At 37.1% G+C, this 22,578-nt stretch overlaps 1 protein-coding gene across 1 annotated transcript in view; it reads right to left on the bottom strand.

The window, feature by feature from the left end:
* ATXN7L1 (ataxin 7-like 1) overlaps positions 1 to 22,578 on the bottom strand; it is a 123,459-nt gene that overhangs the window by 69,712 nt on the left and 31,169 nt on the right. Inside the window, exon 2 of the mRNA XM_009328324.1 lies at positions 13,303 to 13,407. Coding sequence (XP_009326599.1) covers positions 13,303 to 13,407 — 105 coding nt within the window. The remainder of the gene's footprint in view (positions 1 to 13,302; positions 13,408 to 22,578) is intronic.

Here is a 22,578-nt window from a genome sequence, read left to right as displayed (position 1 = left end):
TGAAATTATTTCAACCTTTTACAAACACATTTCCTGAACCACAGATTGGATCCCAAGTGAGTATCTTACTTGTCAAAGTTAGGGATTAACTCTCTCTCTTACTCTGTTCAACAGCTATTTAATTATTTTATGCAAAATAAAAACATCAATAGGAGAGAAGAAATCAGTGTGGACTTGAACTTTTGTCTTCCAGTAGCAGAGGCACCCAGTCCCTCAGTCTGCAGGTAATTCTGAGCCTCTCTCAATCCTTTCCATTCCTTTTCCATATAAAACACACAATTGGAGAAACAGGCAAAGCCTCGCAAGCAGAGTTGTTCCACCACTCCCTGGCAGATGAGATACCTCAGTTCCCATCAGCATTTCTTTATGGAAAGGAGAACACAGTCCATGTGAGTGATTACAAACACCCATCGACACCAGGTAGCCTGCTTAAGGTGCTCTTGATTCAACTCCCCTCAGATTAGGGAAGAAAAGGGTAAATAGGATGTCCCACATTGTACATTAACTGTTGTAATCTCCACGCTAGCAGCCAAAGGATCAGAAATAATTTTGCAGACCTACACTTTCATTTCCTCTGTTTTTTCTTCAGTCTCCTGAAAGAAAGAGTTTACCTCAGGCCAAGTGCAACACTTCACCTCCACAGGAAAGAAATTTATTTGGTAAGAAAATGAGAGAAAAATTAGCTATACTCAAGCCATTTCTTTCATGTGAAAAACCTGTGTGTTTTCTTCTTCAGCAAGATATAAGAAAAAAATCCCATTTTTTCCAAACGCATCTACCCAGGAAGTGGCAATAAACCACTCCCTAGTAGTTACTCTAGAATTAAGGCTACAATTGCATTCAGAGTGCAATGGATTGATCAGCCAATATATATGTATACATACAGAAATGCACATGCACACATAGACACATATGCGTAAATAAAACTTTGCTTCTTTTCTAGTCCTGACAAAAATGACCTTCATGGTCCAGAAGCTCCAAAGGACTTGGAGATCCTGTCTCCAACTGAAGCAGTGGCAGAGGACGCTGCAAAGTGGCTTGACAAAGCCGGACCATCTGTATTTATCCAGGAGCTCCCCAGAAGCCACAGATGCAGTTATTGAACTATTAACAAGCAAGCAAAGCCTCTCACTGAAAGTCACCTTGTACCTTAAGATCAGAAGGCAACATCGACATCTGGGAGAGTGCAAAGAAATAGAGAGCAGCAAGTCTGAAACATCTCCAAGCCAGAGGGGTAGAAGCTGTAATAAGGAACCAAGTTAGTGTACATATAGATAAGTATGATGTACTGTGGAAAAGTCAGTGTAGTTTTGCGAAAGACTGTTAGGAGTCACAAATGTCCTGGAAGGCATAAAGGGACATGTGGACAAGGGAAATCCAATTAACACAGTCTACTTAAATTTCCAAGTGAAACGAGGCCATGTATTTACGTTTCTTAAAGTAAAGATAACTGCTGTGAGACAGGAAGGAGGGTTCCAACCCCCACCCAAAGGCTAAGAAACTACTTACAGGGCAAGGAAAAGAGGGTAAAAATGGTCCTCAAAGAAAGAACTTCAGCAGTGACATGTGGCAAGAGCATTAGGGCATGAACTATTCAACATATTCAGAAATGATCCAAAAAAGAAGGTGGTTAGTGAGAGAACAAGATCTTTGGTCTGTAACGACTCAGAGTACTAAAGACAAGAATCAGCAGATTGCAGAAAGACCTAACATTACTGAGCGGTATAATAAAATAGTAAATGAAAGTCAATGTACAGAAATGTAAAGTGACAGACATGGAAGAAGACGACAATCTTAACTTTATATACAAAATTATGGTCTCTGAATTATTGTTACACAGTAATGAGATACTGGTCTTGTAACAGTTCTATGAAATTATCATCTCAATGATCTGTAGTGGTCACAAAGGCAAACCAAATGTTAGGCAAGGAATATAGCACATCATACCACTGCTTCCCTCCTTTCAAAAATGGTTTAGCAGAGTTGGGCAAGATACAAAAAAACACATAGCAGAGACATGGACAGTCTCTGCAACAGTGACAATTAGATAGATTTGGACTCGTCAAACTGGATGAGTGACGACAGTGGAGGGTTATGATGCACACTTATTATGAAGGTGGACAGGAAATGATTGTTCATTGCTGGTTCAAAAACAAACCAAAAAAGGAGGTATTTCTTCACACAATGTATAGGTAAGTTTTGAGAATCCTTTCCACAGGACCCCATAGCTCTCAAGCTTCCATTAAGTTCAAAAAAACACTGGGTCAACAAAATTGTTTAGCAGCACAACGACAAACACCGGACTTTTCTTTTCAAGATTCAATTTCTTGCTGCACCGTTTCTATATTCATCTTACTAAACATGCAGGTCTGCACTGTGCTCTTCTCCACAGCCTTAACTGTCTGATCCTGACTATGCCTTTCCTGCCCGTGGAAAAATGCTGAAAAGCTTTACTGCTCATTTCAGCTTCCCACTAAATGCATCTGGCATTAGACAGTGACAAAAAGATGTCTTTAAACAGCAGGCTAATCCTTTGTTGTCCTAGCCAAATTCAAAAGCATTATTTTTACTCATATCTTACAGTTTTCATCTACCTAGAGTCACAGAATGAGAAACACTTGTCTTCAGACTCATTTGGACACGCAGGATGCACTGGTCCCCATAGTTCGTGCAATCCGATCACCATCAAACAGACACTAAAGCAATCTGAAACACCTATAATCCATGTTGACCTTTTCAGTATTGTTGGCCAATTACTGGTCCATGTTTCAGCTTGCACAGATGTATTCCTGCTTCAATATTTTGAGGTAAAAGCGGTATCAAAAATGAGACTCCTCCCTGCCAATCCTTCTCCTAACAAACCAAATTAAAAAATGAAACAATTTTTCAATCACCAATCTCAAACCTAAAACTAGATTTAAAATAAAATTAAAATTCTCTAGTTACACAATTAGTAAAACATAACATTGATGATATACTCATGAAAAGAATACCTTATACACCACAGGGAATAAATTGAAAGCAGACATATCAAATAATGATACATTAATGCTTGCCTTAAACACATTTCTCATATGTAATGCTTGATATTTTATACAAGTATGGTATTAGTTATACTTCACTAGTTGCAGAGCAGATGCTAGGGATGATAAAAGATTATTTCGCAGAAACAAGAAGCCTATCCAAAAAAGGGGGGGGGCAAATCTGTTATTTCCCAGAACACTAGTCAAAGAAAATGTTCCTGGTTAACAGCATCACTAGTCTCACAAACATGAATAGCTAATGAGGCAAGTTTCCTAAATTTTAGGAAATTTAGGTAGGTTTTGGTGGAGGAAGCTAAACCAAGTATTTGAAATTGAATCAAAATCAAAATATACACGTAGTGAGGTGAATGAGTTGTCCATCATCATTTGCCTAACATATTTTAAACATTTCTTTCATTATATCTTGTAGAATATAATTCCGTTAATCTATCTAGATGAATGCAAAAAGTTGTGTTTTGAAAACAGAAGCCTACAGTGCATCTAACCTATCTGTAATAATAAAATATATTATAGAACAAGGACTAATTCAATATTTTAGATTTTAATATGACAATTATTACACTAATATCACCAGTTAAATATAATAGCAATAAGCTATTAAGATAATTGTATGAATCACTACAGGACTGTGAAATGGGAAACACACGGAGCTTCAGCTGTATTTGAAATGATGAGAATTTTAAGTACAGTATTTTATACATGCAAATAAAATGTTTTGAATAGATTTGGCACTAGTCAGGTACCAAGAGGTTGTGTACTAGTATTACAATGAAATAAACAGAACTTACTAGATTTTAAACACGGAGCTGTGACAAACATGCTTGCACACTAGCAGAAAAATATCATATTAAAATAAACAAAAAGAAATATTTTAAAAATTAAGAAGGTATACAAAATCTGGGATAAATATCATTACTGAAAATTGCGGGAAAAGTATCTAAAGTAGATTTGCAAGCCTTGTACTAGCTAGTTTACCACAGCTGAGATTTCCCTCTACTAAAATATAAGAGTTTTTTTAAACACCAAGTAAAAAAATTTCTTCATTAAAGGCATTTAATGTAACTACTTCCAACTTGAAAAAACCATAAAGCTCTTGAACTACAGCTCGGTATTTATTTCAATTGCTCTCCATTGCACCTCTATGAAAAAGGACATATGACTATCCTATCATCCTCCTGCATGTCAAGGGACTTTTGTCTTTCCCACTGCACCCCAAGTGGCCTGTAGGTGTTAGAAAAGGCAACGGAAACATCGTTGGAAAGTAATATTTCAGACTATCAGAAGTAGTACTTCTAGAAACTAAAAAACTGCCATTCCAGTTTTCTTTCCACTCACCATTGTACGTAACAAGGTAGTCTAATCCTCGCAGCTGTGAGGGCCAGAGTCATACTCTGGGGTCATCCAACGTCCTCCCAGGCCCAGTTCTGCAGCTCTGAAGGGAGCCCTGAACGCACAAGGTGAGTTGCACCTCCAGCCCCACCTGCCACCTCACATGCAGACTCAGCAACCAAAACTCATGGCACAGGAGATGTTCAGCTGCTAGAGAAGACACTACCCAAAAATTGCTGCTGTTTCCTTTGGGAAAAACCAATAGTCAATGGACAAGAATCAACTTTATGAGCCAGTTTATAGTAAAATTTTTAACACAAGGAAAGTAAGAAGTTCCTAAACTTGTGATATGCTTTGCAAGAAATTGCTAAACAATAACATAGTAGAAATTGCAACAGTCAGAAAAATTAACTAAACCCAAAACGTTTAGACAACTGCTAAAAGTCATGGTCAATGGGCAAGGCTATATGCAGACAAGACTTCTACAGACTTGAAATGGAACTTATAATATTTGGTAGTGACTAATCCAAATGTTAATTACCTTCTGTAACACATGCAGAGCGAAACACTGTACTACCAAAAAACCCCACACCCTACTCTCAAAAACCCCACCACATCTTCCTTGTCTGATCACATGCAGGATAAACAAAGAGACAACAGAAAGAAGAGACTTGCTCTCAACACTTCTATACTTTTGAATACAGTGAAGAAACAATGACTTCTTATTTGGGCCTTTGGCAAATTCAGATTCCACTTAAAATTTCCTTTCTTTACAGTGCCTCACAATTTGATATAAAAAAGGATTTGTTCTTGCTTATCTTTTACTCACCAAAACACTTCCAAACAGTGAATTCAAAAAGCTCTTAATTCTGTTTTGGACTTTATCTAGGAGTAGGACGAAGAAGTTTTTTTTTTTAAATTATTTTAAAATTTTTTTAAAAATTATTTTAAAAAACATTCCTTCTCTGACATGGAAGACATCCACCTTATTCAGATCAAGTAAGACACACTATGGAAAACTTCAAGCCAAATACTCCTGTTTTTAATTTTGCCAGATTTTTACAGGTTATGATGAAAAATTTTCACTATACCTTTCCCCTCACTATACAACCCCCATCCCTCCACCAGTGAAGCAGCTGGAAGAACGATGCACTAAATGCAGCCCTGTAAATTATAGTATGTAAGAGATTAAACTTAAGCCTAATGCTACAGTCAACCTTCAACAGCTGAGTTCTATTAATGAACACTCCTTATAAGAAATCCTTATTGGTTACTATTTAAAACTACATCTCTATTAATTTCTTGACTGAAAGAAATTACAAGTGATATGTATCTCCCATCAATGCCACGACAACACCACCCAGTTTAAGTATGTACTGCATCATTTACCACAATTTATATGAAATAAAAAAAAATACAAAAAGGTTCGCTAATCAAGTACTATCAATGAATACACTATGCAAAAGAGATAAGCTAATTTATAATGATAAAAATTATGTGTAAATGAAAACAATACACTTCCAGTGCACTGAAAAGCCCAGTGTCATTATTCTCTCAATCTACTTCCTATGTCAATTTATTTAAGATCATCATTGTAAAATTACAGCACAGCCAAGGCACTGTAAAGGCACAACTTAATAGAAAAAAATAGGGAAAAGACAATTAATCAATGTTTTACTTCCAGAAGGGGGGGGGAGTTACTATGCTTAATAGCAACTGCATACATGTGTAGCATTCTGTTCACTGCTGAATGTTTTCTTCTGTTGAATACTCACTGCTCCCCAATGCACAATCCTTTGAAATTCAATGCCGCCAAAATGTTCCTGCTTTCTCATTCAAAGAATCTTTTGAATGAGATTTTTAATTATTGACACATCAACCTAGGGCGAATTTTTGAAGTGCAGAAGTTATCTATGGGAAGTTGTCAGCTTCCTACTTACACTACTCATTGACCTCGTAACTCTCTATATATCATATCTATTTCTGTATCTGAACTTCTCTGTTTTAGGCTCTGTCACCAATGATGAATTAGTAACAACAAAGAAGAAAGCAGTTTAAGCAGTGGGATGATAGTAGAAAATATTAAAAAAGCCAACCCTACCAAATATTGTGCTACTTGTTTCTACGCAAGCAGGTCAGCACATCTGAACACAGCTCCACTTTTAATTCACACTAGACTAAGAAAAGAAAACACAACAAACTCCTTCCAGCCTCAAGCAGATCTCAGCAACCTGCAAGGTGAAGACACATTACATTTGCTGTTGCTCTGAGCATCAGCTGCACATTTTTCAGTACCTATCACAGTCTGTCCCTTTGATCTGGCTGTTACTGTCTACATTCAGGTTTACTTTGTCTGATACATCTCCAATGCAAAAAGCAGGCACTAGTCTTGTTTTAGCCTGTGTGCCCGGTGGTTAGGACATTTTCCTCTCCTAGGAGATGGAAGATGAGAGAATAGCTCCTAGGTAGTGAGGCTACTAAATCCAAATCTCTTGCTTCCTGAACAAGTAATTACAGAGAAAGTAGGATTTTTTTTTTGTTTTTCTTGAATGAACATGGCCTTGTCAATGTCTCTTTAGTTGAGCTCTCTCCAGGGCACACATGAAAAACCCAAGCTGTTTGCAGTCCTGGATGAGCACAGTAGCCAATACTGAGGTGACCAACACTCTCACTCATACGAGTGGCTAAGAAGGATTTTTATTTGTTGCTTCCTTTGACTCAAGTATTAAAATGTCAATTGATTATCTTTTATGCACCTAAGTGCTTTTCTGAATCTGGCCAGAGTCTATCAGCAGTTAGGATATAGAGCTGGTCTCTCCAAGGAGTAAACAAAGACAGATTTTGCATTTCTGTATCTATTCAGAGTCTCAAGAATTGCTGACAGTCTAAAAATATGGCACTCCAAGAATATGTAGTTTTTTGTAGGGAAAAAGATGAATTCAAAGGAGTGCTGTTTTAGTTTTGCCTTTCCAAGGGTAATATTTGCTCTACCTAGATTGTCCATGCAGGGATGTACTATTTGAGTTCAATGGGAAAGGCGCAAAAGATGATTTGCGGCTGCAGTTTCACAGCAACCGCCATTATGCTGGGCTTGGAGAACTTACAATGACATGGACATGACAGACCCACATAGTCTGCATGTACCATTGCAGGAATTACAGCTTAGATTTTCATCGCAAACAGGAGACAGCGGGTTATGCCACTGGCTGTACTTTGGTCTCGAGAATAGATTTCTGATAGAAAGACTGCAAAGCTAAAGCAAATTTTTTTGTATGCTTTCAGCTATTAGGGGTTTCCAATTTAAAGTAATGGAAATGAAAGTTTCAGACAAAATCAGTGTATCCTAGGCAATTACACAAGTAAAAATGTACAAATAAGGTACACACAACACATTCAATCCCCCCCCCCCCCCCCCCCCCCTCCCCAAAAGAAGAAGAAAATTGGGATTCTTGTCAGTCTAGCTGCTACTGTTTCCATATTTAACAAAAAGCGGGAGGTATGAGAGTAATTTTCATTATTTTAATTCTTTTATGCAGTGAAACCTAACCATGTGACAACCAGAAAGTTATTCAATCAATAATGATATCATATAACAAGTTTTGACAAGGCTGTGAAAAAAGAAAATCACAGTAACAGAAGGAGAATCACTCAAAATGCCATTGTCCTTGAAGGGCACAAGAGCGCTCCCCTTGATAAAAGGTCAAATACAATGGATAAAATATTAACAATTACAAAACCCCAAACAGCTGTATTTAATAAAAAACCAAGACATTGAATAATTGAAAATAATATCAAAACTGAGAATAATCCATCAAATGTGACAGTGATACCTGTATCAAAATCCTTATGCAAAAAAAGATGCCAGCTAGTAATGTTCCAGCTCGTGTTAAGAAAGCAGATCATTCTTATTCATACTGTAAGCTCAGCCTTCTTGTCTTTAATAGTAGTTCATTAAATTGTAACGCACAACTATTACAATGTAAAATAACTAGTCTTGAGTAATTCAAAATATATAACCTCTCTTAGGAAAATAATTATGATATGGAAGGGAAAATAATTTATTTATATTCTTCAGTGCTCCATTAATTTCTAGCTTGTTTTTCTTTTAAATGATGCTTATACAGACAAACAGAAGGATGAAAAGAAAATACCCTTTTCAATTTTAATGAGGACATGAAGATGTCAACCCAAGGATTTATAACTCAGAAGTAATGAAAATCAAGGGTAGTTTTTTTTCTTTTTTAAGGAGTAAGAATTTCTACTTCTTAATTAGACGCCTGTTAGAATAACCTTAGAGACAGGCAGGATAGATAGCAACGAGCCTCCAATAAAGAAATTAGCAAAAGAATGCTCGTGGTCATTTCTCCTTGACGAAGCAGAACTGTTCTCCTTTGTACGCTACGACTTCATCAAATGGGGATTTAACTATTCAGTTCATTAAGATACCCTCCACAGTTTTGGAAACCGTTCCAGAGTCTGTCTGGAAACTAACTTTGATGGTTATACTGCAGTTATTGTTTAACCAAGCTGCATTATTTAGCTTGGCTAATTCACCTCTTCCCCTCAACTTCACTTTTAACACTGTCCTGTCATTAATTTATTTCCTCATATTAAAAGAAAAAGTCAAGATGTTTTGACAAACTCTCCATACGTACACTGCTTTTTCTTCACTGTGCCAGAGCTACCTTTTATGAGAGATTTTCCTTTCAACAGGAAAATAACAAAGTTAACGAGCCTTTTATTGTATGGAACATTTAAAAAAAAACATAACCAGAACTCTACCTGATGCTCTTTAGTCTAGTAAAGGACAATGCAGTATAAGAATATGAAGCTTAACTCTCTCTGGGGCCAAAGGAAAACAGAAACCTCCCCTGGGAAACAGTATGGGTCCCATCTTAACAAGTAACAGACAGACTGTCACAGAATTGGAGTTAACAGAAGTCATATGGACAGAGCTCAGCGTAGGCTGCCACCCTAAAAATCTCCTAGAAAACAGATATATTGGAGAAAAAACCCCAAACAAACAGCAAGAACATTATGGTGCTTCAGGGATACTAAACCACTACATTTTTCGTGTCCCAAGAAGTGCTCTGTATATTCATTGAGGTTGGCATTTGAGAATAAATTCTCAAAACTAAAATTGCCCACGTGCCAAATACACTTCGAAATGCTACAAGCTGTATAACTAGACTGACTTCTCATTTCAAACTACTTTATGGAGAAATAAATACAACTACATGTTTACACATTAAAAAAAAAAATCTAAGATATTGTATCACTGCAACAAGTTACTCAAAAGAACTGGCTTCAGAAGCAAAACAACACTATTTCAACCCTATTGTTGATAACATTATGATATACTATTTTATAAGTGCAAAATAATACTGAATGACCTCAAGAAATTATTTGATTTATATAGTTTATCCAGCAGCCTATAACAGCAAGTCTGTCTTTCAGTTGGGCTTACGCCATATGTACATGAATGATTTAATCCTTACAAATGGATATAAATGTTTATCCCACAGATACAAGGACGTGAAACTGCTCTTAAAAATAATTCAGCATTTGTCTGACTTAGAGGCTAGAACAGACCTACTACTTTGCAACACTGAGCTGTGTTTATTACAAAGACTCTCAAGTCCAGCAAGCCAGTCCTCTAATTAGCCAGATCTCTTACCTTCCTGATTTCTACTGGTCTAAGGTTGTATGATGCATCGCCTCCCATTTTAAAAGCCTGAACCACAACCAGATTTTTCTCTTCTTCTGCTTGATATTCCAGGAATTAAACCCTTAAAAGTTAAACAACAACATCTGCCTCTATAATCTTCACAACTTCCCACTGCCATCAAGGATGGCTGCCACATGTCTGAAATCAGAGACAAATGAAACAGTGGGTCGTCTTACGCTCTGGAGAAAGGCAAAGGCTCAAGAGAAGTGTTATAGAAACATTCGCTAAACTAAGCATTCCGGTGCTGTTCCAAAGCCAAAACCTTCAAGCTACAAGGCAGGGAACCTAGAAACAGAAAGCACGTGTCTGGCACGGACCTAAATCCTTACTGAGAGAATATGGACTGGATCTTACCAGGCATATTAGTAACAAACCACACTTTGTGGGAGATTCTGGGATAGATCTCTACAAGTCCTTGTCAGTAGCAATAAAGACTCCCCGTGATGCAGCCTTCAAGAGCCAAAAAACCAGTAGTGGCTTCTAATGCTTTCTCATTCCATTGTCTTTGTTACAACTTTAAAGCTGCTATTCAAGACATGTAAAATAATGCATTCCATGGTAAATATGACAGCCTAAAATACCTCAAAGTCTACTGACAGGCGTGTTCAGCATCACTGAATTCACAGGTATACTATACTGCTGCATGGCCTAACTAATTAAACAAAATCTGATCCACCAAATTGTGTCCAACAGGTGATAAAACCTGATAAACAGGTGATTTAACTGGAAGTTAAATATTCCTGCTTCAGAGAAGAGCCCAGTGCAGCCAGAACCAATGTCTCAAATGAAGCCTTTTCCAGACCTTTCTCAATGGACTATTGATATAATAACATATCCAGTGAGAGATTTTTCAGCCACAAGCAGCTCATGGTTGATCTGTTTTCTAATGCAAGATTTTTATCTTTTTCTCACCAGACAATGCAATTACAGATCAATTAATGAGATCCAAGTGTAGTTTTTCTTTAGACCTTACTAATTTCTTATCAAAACAACTATACATTAGTACATGCATATCACTTATACAACATGTAGTACTTTTAACAGATTAATTTTTTGAAAATAAATTATTAGTTATTTTACAATAATTCCCAAGATGTCCAAGAAACCTCCTCTCTTCTAAACCTTCTTTTATATGGTTTTAGTACATCATCTTTTCTGTTTCTTCTTTAAAACATTTTATCTATACATTTAAAGCTCTTCCACAGGCCTTTCAGCAATATTCCAGTACACCTTTCCTGAAACAAATTTGACTAGATTAAGTATAATCTTCAGCAGGTAACACCTTTGGTCAATTATTTTCAGTATTCTCTATTTCTTTTAATACAGTCTCTTTTTTTTTTTTTTCCTTAAAGTCTTTATTGACTTCAGGCTCTTAAATCAAGCAATTCAGCATTTAACACACAATTGTTCAGTGTAACAGGACTACTATAATGAAGATTATGTAAAAGGAGTTGTATAAATAATGGAGTAATAGAGAAAAGAGAAAAAGAAAAAAGGAGTGACTCATAGGATCTTTGCAGTTTACAGGCAACACACTAACACTGATGGTAACTCGTTACTTCCAAAGAGCTCAAAAAGCTCCTTCTAACATGGAATACTTTACTCTCATCTAGAAGCAAAATCATTCTATATGCCTCCTACATGAAAACCGGACCAACTTTCATACTGCTCCCCAAACCAGAAGGTCATGTCCAGGAAACAGCACAACTATGGAAGGCTACAGCAAGGTGTTATATACGTTCTTTGGCTCTGTAGCAGATCTTTTATTAATGCACCAGTTCAATGTTTATAGTGCCCACTGCACCTATGACCATACGCAGAGAAGCTTTTCTGCCACTGAAAGAATCGTAAGATACCTGAAGCTGGGTAGGAAGCATCCACATATGACGAAGGGCAAGAAACAAATTTTGAAAAAAATAGCAGGACAGCTTGTTAAAACACTGAAATTAACACCTGCTCCCACCATTAAATGAGTAAGTCCTTCTCCCACTATACTAATACTTTCAGATCTTTTCTTATTCACTGGATATAAATGCTATATTCCACTATTACCATTTTTTCAATTATTTCAATCTGGGCCAAAGATAGTGGTGAGTCGTACAACTGCCTTTCAATGTGAACACAGTTGCTCCTGGTTGGCTTTTAGCAGTCCATCCATACAAACCCAAGGTAATATTTTGGTAATGTCTCTTTAAAAGTAAATAAACTTGTATGTTTTCTGTTCATCCCACTTACATTTTCCCCTTACTGAGTTGCTTTGCTGTCAAGAAGACCGAAAGGGGCACAGGATTTGTGAAGTTTATTTGTTGTAAGTAGGCAAGGAAAATCAGTACTAGTTACCTTTCGTTAATATGCAATCACCTTCAAATTAATTTGATTAAACTGAATTTGATTAAACCTCATGCAAAGCTAGCCATTCCAGTCACATTTTGCAATCCTTTAAAAAAAAAAAAAAAAACCAAACACAAAAAACCACAGGAACAAACCACTGGACAAATAACAAATAAACCACTGGGTAAGTAATAAATAAACCAGACCTTGGGATGAAGTTTTTCAGAGAATATTTGAAAGTAGTTTGTTAATCAATAGCAAAAATTTCTAACTAAAGTAGTTCTGCTTACAAATAATCAACACAAAAATTGTCATCTTGCTGTTGTCATACTAATTGAGAAATAAATATCTGCACATTTCTGCAGCTTCTCAGATGAACATTTTTCAAGAGAATCTTAACAAATGTGACTCGACCTGCCAGTTATGTAAAAAAATTAAACCCTATGATAAATATAAAAATACACCTATGCATAAATCCTATCAGAAAACAATCCGTAACATCCAACTTCTAGTTAACGTAGATCAGTATCACAGCCCTCACTTTGCAGCTTTGATAAAAGACAATCCAATGTTAGGCCATAATAGTTTTAGCCTAGCTAGTATCTAACTAACAGGATTTATTTGTTGTAATAGGTTAATTTAGTATAACAACTTCAACTTGAAAAGCTTCAGCTTCTAGACCAACTAATTTAACTTCCTCTACTGGAAATATGCTTATTTGAAGGCATCGCTGGTATTTTCTGTGGAAAGAACACAAGGTAACCAGAAAAGTGTATCTGCAATGCCTCTATCATGATAGTATGCAATGATTCTTAAGAGAACCATACGCCAGTTTGGCACTGTAATTCAGGAAAGAAAACATTCACTTACCGCAGTGTGACTGGAAAACCTGTGGCTTGACTACCTGATTGCAGATATTGCACACTACAAGATAGAAATCATCATGAGCTGGATAATGGCCAAATAAGTGCATATCTGTGGGAAAGTTAAAAATATATACAAGAATTAGAAATTATGCTTTAAATATATATTAAGAAAAAAAATTGAAAATACTGCAGGGCCACTACTGTTATATTAATTTAAACAAAGCAAATTTATACACTGCTCCATAAGAGCTTTTTACTATGTGAAAGAGATTTTTTTTCCTCTTCTGGGTTTCAAGGTCCTATACTAATACTGCATCCTCACCCCTCAGTCTGAGTCAGAACACAGGCAGCAACACCTTTGTCTCAACTCACTGCCGAGAAGTGGAATAAGCATTTCTGTACCGGTCAACTGTTGAAACAGTAAAAGAATATGTCTTTTAAAATCTCTGCCTAAAGATCCTTTTAGAAAACATGGCACATGGGTTATGCTCCATGTTACAATATTCCAAGCTTTACTACGGATTGCTAGAGAAAGTCGCCTGCTTAAAACTAGTATAACTACTATACTAGTTATAGTAACCAAGGTCAAGGATCCTACAGCTTAAAATACAGTCAGGAATGTCATCCCTGTTTTGAACCAGATGTCGTGACATGAAATTCTGCTTCTGTGCAAATATCCCTCCTAGTTCAAATGCCCTCCTGTTTGTTTCCCCAGCAAAAACTCTGGGAAGAGACAAAGATAGTTAATGAGGTATTTCTCAGTGATGGCACGAGGAATTTCATGAAATCAAAAGATGGGTACAGTCAGACGATGACAGGCTCTTGTCCCTCTCACCTGAAACACATAATGCAATACATACATTCTTAAGCCATTACAAACACAGAGTAAAATGGGCTTAAATTACTACTGGCCTCAGAGCTCTAACATTACAAGTGAGGTAACTTGTTTCACTCTGCATTGCTATAACTTAAGAACAAGCACACATACTCATCCACCGCAGCGCAGCTCAGCTTAGAGGGCAGAAACTCCAGTCACTTTTATGTGCTTTGGTGTGATCATGTCACCACGCCCAGTGTTGTTAACGAAGGTGTTGCTGCATTAGTAACCCCATGCTGAGTATCGGCCGCACAGATTGCACTACCTCTCAGAACAGGGCAATGACATCTTTATTTTAAGATGTCATAAAATGGCATTCCAGTGTTATTCAGCAGCATCCGAAATCTATAACAGAACTTGCAAATGCGGCTTCTGACTCAGACTGAAATATCAATCTGGCACCTTTTAAATAGGAGGAAAAAAGGAGAAGACCCTCAGTGAAGACAAACATGCACAACAGCACCCGTGATTGATAAACATCAACAACTAAATCCTACTTCTCCTATAAGTCATATTTTTCCTTAAAAATAGTGATTTCTTTCAAAAAGTGACTCAAGCAGGTACCTTATTTCATTAGTTCTTAACCAAAGCAAACATTTTGGCCCTAGAACTATTTTTATAAGTAATTCTGCCCTGGCCTGTACCACTGTGTAAGTAACATCACTGCTGACAATGTCAGTACTTGGCATGATGAAGTGCAAAGTGTCTTCAGCCCCTGAAAACCCCACAGAGGAACGGGGGCAACCCTCTCATGGTAATTCAGGCAGTATCACAAGTAGATCCAGGCGGGCTCGTTCAAGCATCCTTGGGCACAAACCAGCACCACCAACCCGCAGTAATTTCATAGTCTGATACGATGTGAATCGTTCCTTTACACCCTGAAAACCAAAAGCCTCTCCCTATGTTACTGCTCGTACCAGGCTACGAAATCCAGCTGAAGGGTTAACCAATCATGACCCCTTTGCAGTGCTAGTCTTGGACTAACCAAGCCTTTAAATGCATTACAGCCAGATGAATGCAATCAACACATTCAACTTAAATTTAAAAGAACAGCAGTGGTGAGGTATAAACTCCTTTGGTAATTTCTTGGTGTAGTTAGTGTTACTACTGATGAAGCCAAAACTGCACAGTTAGATTAAATCAAATCCTCCCTACTAGTAAACAAACAAAACCCTAAGCAGGCACTGCATCTGGCCTGTTTATTTTATTTCTTGTTTTAATGTGGTAAGTCAGTGATCTTAAAAAAATCACTTTACATTGGCAATTCTTAGCCAAGGGTATTTTTGATCAGAACCTACAGATTTCCACTAACAGCATTGTAAACTCCACAGAAAGGAGTATTGCTCCCAGGTATAATTTGACACAAAGTCTCAGCTCAAAAACATGCATTTAATTACAGTTATGAAATATTTCAAAAATTGTTAAAACATCTCAACAACTTAAAACATTTTTTTCTGCTGTTTGAATGGGCCGGTGACAGTCTTGTTATGAAAACATACAGACTTTGCCCTTTACAAACACAAAAGTTCCAACTTCTTTCCATTTTTAAATTTAAGTCCATTTAACCTTCACAGGTCTGTATACTAGCCTTTAAAACATGCCCAACTCTGAGGCGTATGAAGTCTGGCTGGGTCCGAGTCTGAGTTTTTATGAAGTCTGGATGCAGGGAGTAACTTATAAAAACACATAAGGTATTAATACTGGAGAAATCTATCCAAGGCCATAGATGGGATAAGAAAATCAGGTTAGTTCATAGGATCACAAATTCATCTATGTTTTCACTGACACTGTCAAGGAGACAGAGCAGTGAAGGACAAGTTCTGGTACCTGTGAGCTCGCTGCACAACCCTGGCAAACAGCACTGCACCTAACCGGTAAATAGCAGCATTTGAGTTTTTATGATACTGAGGTGGCAGAAGTTGAGATGCAAAAGAAACTGCACAGATGTGTAGGAGAATAGACCAAAATACTGCTGTGAGAAACACAGCATCAAAATGATGCATAGGTGCAGAATAAGTGACGTCCCGAAGCAGCACTTTGGAAGTTTTTTCATTTTGCAGATGCCTAGAAATAGCCCAGTGGAGGTGCAAGCATCTATTGTAAATGTGAGTCTTCTGATATGAATTAAAGTTATCAGCTACCTGTCAAAAGTCCACTTAAATTAATCCCAGAATATGAAGGACACAAGACCACAGGTTGGAAATCAGAAATAGGAATCACACTACACAAATAAATTGTTATTATTGAATCAGAATAGCTAAAAAACTTAAATTAAACACTATATTTTAGTGTTTAAGGATTCCTTAAAAACCTCACTATGCGGGAGTTTGTAAGAGAGGAAAATTCAGCAAGTCCAAACAGGTTCAACTAACTCTGTTAGTTCATCGATGTTAACAAGATTGGCACAGATCAATTTTTGTGATTAAACTCATGATTTCTAAGCACATACACAGTATATATAAATTAGTTTTTAATTAAAACTGTACGAAGCATTAATATTGTCTCACCAGGAATTCCAACTGGGGACACACTTTACTAGGCGTAATAATATTACAAATGCAATCTAGATCAGAGAATTTACAATGAAGAAACCAAGGAAAGTTTGAAATGAGAAAGAAAGCAGAAAATATAAACAACTATATATATTTTTATACATGTTTTCTTGTTTCTAATAAGAATAGTTCAATGCTACCATGTCCTACTCAAAGCAACCAGGACTGAAGGGTTATTCTGGACACTGGTATCATTCTTAGATCAGATTAAAGCCATTTGACAATCTAGACCTTGCACATGCAGCAAAAAAGACAACGGCCTCTCAAAAAAAAAAATTCTTTTCTAAAGGTAACAATCACACCTCCCTGCCTGCTTAGTCAGAAGCAATGGTGATACGTTTTTCAGGAAAGGTTAATTTTGGAGAAGAAAATGGCTCTCTCCAAAGTTAGCTCAGGAAAGACTTCTTCATGGAAAAAGGTAAGACCACTGAAGAAGACAGCAGATAATCGGTGGGTAAGGTAAGAGACTATCAAATAGTACTGAAATAATTATTAAAGTACAGAAAACCCAGGGAGGGACAGAAGAGTGACTGTGAAGAGTCTTTATTTTCTACCAAAACTTAGGTCCCGCCTAAAAGGGAAACAAAGTGACTGAGGTCTGCATTACTCACCCCAGACCGGCCTGGCGATCTCTACCAGAGTCTGTGATCTGCTTGTTCCCTATGCGCAAATACAGATAGCTACTAGTCTGAGACAGAAAGAGCTGCCCAGCCCTTCTGGTAAGTAACAGCAGCCCACGGCCCCCGTCACAGTTACCTCATTTTACTGGAAGATGCTTTCAGTAGATTTGAAGTAGACTCTTGATGGCAAGAAAGAACAGATAACTTGTTTTCCAGTACCCACACGCATTGCAGAAGTGTTATCTATACATACCCCACTCCTTACAGTACTGAATCGTCATCCCCTCAAAATGAAATCTTTTGGCCAGCCATGTCTGTTGATACTGTACATTGACAAAAGCCTTGCTTGAAAATGAGCTATTCAACTAACAGGATGCGAGTGTGTCCCATATAACGTGAAAAATATGCAAGATAGGTGGAAATCAGAGACAGTGAATGCTGACTGTAGGAAATATGACCTTCCTAGATTAAAATCTTAAACCAAATATTACTTTGTGTATACTTTGCTATGGTGCTTGGAAAAAAAAAATGTAACTTCTGCTTATAGTTTTTATATTACTAACATTTGCAAATAAAAAGACAGCTGTAGCCAAATGACATAGCTTTTTAAGACATCGGCTTGGTAAAATGTGCATTAAAAACACAAATACCATAGAAACAAAAGAAAATGTTGCTTCTGCAAATTGTGGCACAAACACAAAAATGCAGGTGTCAGATAGAACTTTTTATCTTCTCCAATAACACACACAAAGGAATTATTTTTAGTAACAAAGCCAGATGACTTATGAAGTTCCTTCTCTATTACTATATAATTCATAATCATTTACATCCAACTGCATAATAAAACACAAGCTAGAAATAATCTAAAACATTCTTCCACTGCAGAATTAAGGTTGTCGAACAGTAAGACCTCACAATATTGCATGGGAAATTAAATTTTTAATGATGGTCTGTTGCTATAAATTATACACACTTTAAACACTCTCTTATATATCAGTTGCTCCACTAAACGTACACACAAAGTCTGCTTTGAAAAATATTAGTGATGTTTATGTGTAAAGAGAGAGAAGGGGAGGGAGGAGGGGAGAAAGACTATTCAAGACACACTGGTTTAAAACTAACAAGGAAAAGCTACCAAAAAAAAAAAAAGCAACGGAAAAAATGGCAATGGACAAAACCAAATCCATGTAGTTTTTCCCGCTCCTGGAGATATAGATTTTCAAACTGTGTGTCTAGAAGTGTGCTCAGTATTTCCCTCTTGTTCCACAGAAGTGACAAATTGGTCCGCCATTAAAAAATAGAGGAACATACAAAATCTTTCAGTGCATTAGATTACTTTTGCATTTGAGATTACTTAAAAAACTAAGTAATTTGAACGGTGAATTGAAACTTGAAACTGAAACAATATAAAGACATCTTCAGGGTATTACTCAGACAGCAGTTAAACATAGTTGCATAGACAGGACAGTCTTATCTTAGAAATAAATGTCACACCCTTTCCATTTAACATCAGCTTTATTCTCCCCCAAGTATGGTTTTCCTTTAGTTTTCCTTTTTTACACAAAACCCAGTAAGTTGCTTCAGTAATTAGTTAGCCAGTATAAACTGCATTTTACCTCTGAAAATGCCAGAGTCACAGTTGCAATTAATCACAGAATAATTTAAGCTGAAAGAGATCGCTCGATATCATTTACTCCAAGTCCCTGCTCAAATCATAGCTAACTTCAGGGTCAGTACCACAAAGTAATGCTCAAACTCATTTCTTTTCTGATGGAAAAATGGAGGTCATGGCTGAAGTAACCATGAAATTGAGGAAAAAGTAAAATTAAAATATTCAGGACAGAACTAACATAGGGCCAAACACTATTGTCCTAAGTCCTGACTGATGTCCTTTGGGAGTTAATACAAGGACCCGAAGATTCTGCATGCTAAAAAATCAAGTGATTAATGAGAAGAAAACAGAAATACTGGACTTTTCAACAACAGCAATAATAAATGAAACACAACAGTGACGAAGAAAAAAAAAAACTGCAGGGAAAAAACAGCAAATAGCCTTAACAAGAGTCAGTGTGGTAAAGAGTCAAGGTGATGACACCTTTAAACCAGACCAGTAACTTCGAATGGTATGCTGCCTCCCAGGTTAGAGCAATCATGAGGCAATCCTAAAGAATGTTGGGAATTTTTCATTAATTATAGTTTATACAGGAAATACTACCCCCAATGACTCGGAAAGATTTTGTACTACACTGCCTTATCTAGGCATTTTGAAACTGTATTGAAGATGGAAGTGGTGCCTTCCATTCCTGAAGACTCATAACAAAAGAAAAACCAAGAAGTTCATCATTAGGAATTAGTGATCTAAGCAAATATTGTGGATTAATAGTATCTGCATACCTTTCGTAACAACAATCTGTTTGGAAGGGATTATAAAGTAAGCTACACATCACTGACGTTACTATTTTGCATAAGACACTATACCTCAAAAAAAAAAGACAAAAGAAACAAACATGGGAAAATGTGACAAAGCTTTTCTTCCACAATTCTGAAGGCTTTTATGAAATTTATGTAAGCTATTTGCCATCCCAGTCTAAAATAATTCAGCAACGCAGGACCAGAATTGCCTGGGCTACCAGATTAATGCATTGCAAGACTACTGGAAGAGAAAACACCAAACTCACAGGTCTAGAAAGTATGCTGCATACTTATGACACCAAGAAATCCCAGCTTTTCACATCTTAAGATATCTAGATGATATGACAGTAGCTAATGTACATTTTTCCTCCTTGAAAAAACTACTTCTTAAAACTTGCTTATATGGAGGCACACGGCCCCTTACCTCCTGGAGTAGGCAGAAGACAGCTCATCTGCTTATGGAGTCTCTACTGTTGTGCATCTCTGTACACAACTCAGATAAAGTACAGCCTCCAACACCGAATAACTAGTAAAGTGCTCAGCTACTCTTTTGTGTTTGCAAAGGCATTTAATTTCTTCTGTAACAATCTTCTTTCTAGAACACTGTATGACACAAAATAAACGTTGTTTTGCAATTTTCTCTTTCAATAGTAAGTCAGGCTGCAGTTCCACAAGAATTTAAACTCATCAAAATTAGGCACTGGTATGGTCCTTTTCGACTCCAAGCTTCATATTGCTGCCCCTCCCTTGTGCTTGTACCATCAATTAACTGATTACACAAGGAGTCAAATTCAAGACAACTCGGAACCAGGAGCAAAGTAACAAGAGGAAGGACAAAACAAAACAGGAAAAGGTTTTCTGACAGTTTAATTCCTTGAGCTGCCCCACGGCAGAACCTGATGAACACTACCGCTAGTGTAATGGAGGGGAAGGAAATGCAGAGCCCAGAACTGGAGAGCAGGAGGACCAACAGGACCAAGACCAGTAAAAACCACTGTGCAGCAGCAGTGCCTCTCTAGCTCGTGCTAAAACCTATCACAGGTATCTGTGCAATATTAAAGGAAGACACTTGGCTCCAAAAGAAGCTTTGTAAAAATAAAACTACTCGTCTCTCCGTTAAAGACAACAGTAAACGCATTTATTAATTTCTACTGTATAAAAACATTCAGAAGCATATCATCTCCTTTTACATAATTCTTTATGTTTCTAACACTTCAGATTACTGAACTAATCTTTAAAACCAGGTTCCCACTTCACCAGTTAATTTTTCAGTTATTTTGTGCAATGTAACCAGACAGGTTAACTTTTACCTTTTCAGTTCCTGAACACACTGGCTTTCCTGCCTGTCCTTCAGCTAAAGAGCCTCCTCATTTCTGATGTGAAGGGTGTAGGTAATACTACTAAGAAATCAGTGCACATTAAGAGAGGGTCATATACCACTGAGGTCTGTTTGCATGGTTGTGAGAATTTTGGTTAACGCTTTAATTTTTTTATCATCAGAGTTTAAACTACGGGGCAAATACAAACATTAAAGCTGCTAAAATATATTAATAAAGTTTAGTGAACATTTGCTTTTGGCCGCTGCAGCCCAGGGCTGGAGTGACAGGGGATGGTCCTGGAAAGGACCAGCTAGAGCAAAGACAGACCGTTCACTGTCTTGGCAATGCTCTGCACTAGCCCTTCTCTTGCAAGTCTGCATGGAAGAATTTGGAGAGTGGAACAGGGCTGAAAGGCAAGGGCAAAAGACTGTTTAGCAGGGTGACAGGCAATAAAACCCATGCTTGTAATTGACATGGACATCATTCAATTACACAATGTTTAGTTTTAACTAGGTAAGTGTAATCATAACATATGAACATGAGGCAATTGTAACAACTCTGGTAACATCAAACTACTGCCTACAAAACTATAACTGTTCTTACATTTCTCTTTAATGATTAGATTACACTTCAGGGAAATTATCTCAAGGAGCATCCTCCTCATGAACCTGGATTTTAAGCTGCCTCCCATTTTACATATAACAACATATTCCAGGAACTAGAGCAACTGCTTACAATATCTACCATTATAAAACTGCATAAAGTCAATACCTGGAAGAAAATCCTGTTATGCGGTAAAACAGATACTAGTTAAGCATATTAAGGTCCAAAGACAGAAACAAAAGGAAAAAAAAAAACCCAAACCTTCCATACATCAGTTAAATAACTTGCCTAAAAAATCAAGGCGAGCAAAATACAAGGAAGAAATAGGCTTTCATGTGTTTAAAAGCAAGCTAGAAGAGTCATGTAAATGTAGACAGTATCTTCAATTAGACCAACAGGTAAACAGTTAGATCTGGCTTTTGGGCTTTAAGGAGATGTGTGCCCCAAAATGTCTCTATTTTCCCTACTAGCTACAGTTAATCTAATTAAAGATATCACCTCCAGCTACAAATTTCATCTTGCTTATGTCTGGAAATCTTCAGGACAGCAACAGTATTATTAAATGACAGCAAAAATTAAATTACTTAGGGCAAGGAAACATTAAAAGGTACATTATTTATAAGGATCCAGACTATGCACTCCTTATCCAGAAGCCGAGATGACATCCCATTTGTAGAACACATAGCATAACCGTTCCCAGACTCCTGAGTTTCTTACCCTGCAGAAACAGTGGATTTCTCTTAGATGCTCACATATATCACTATCAAAAACCTTGGAGAGTGAGCGTGGCTGCACACAGGTGTGCATACAAAGGATAGAGAATGTGCAGGGGGATTATCAGTTTTTGCATTAGACTTCCGATTTCTCAGCTTCCCACGGGCAGGCATAGGGGGAGGA

The sequence above is a fragment of the Pygoscelis adeliae genome, unplaced genomic scaffold (genome assembly GCF_000699105.1).
Source record: "Pygoscelis adeliae isolate BGI_AS28 unplaced genomic scaffold, ASM69910v1 Scaffold267, whole genome shotgun sequence".
Classification (NCBI taxonomy): Eukaryota; Metazoa; Chordata; class Aves; order Sphenisciformes; family Spheniscidae; genus Pygoscelis; species Pygoscelis adeliae.
Note: the sequence above shows the minus strand (reverse complement) of the source record. Positions and strands in the feature narration are given on the sequence as shown.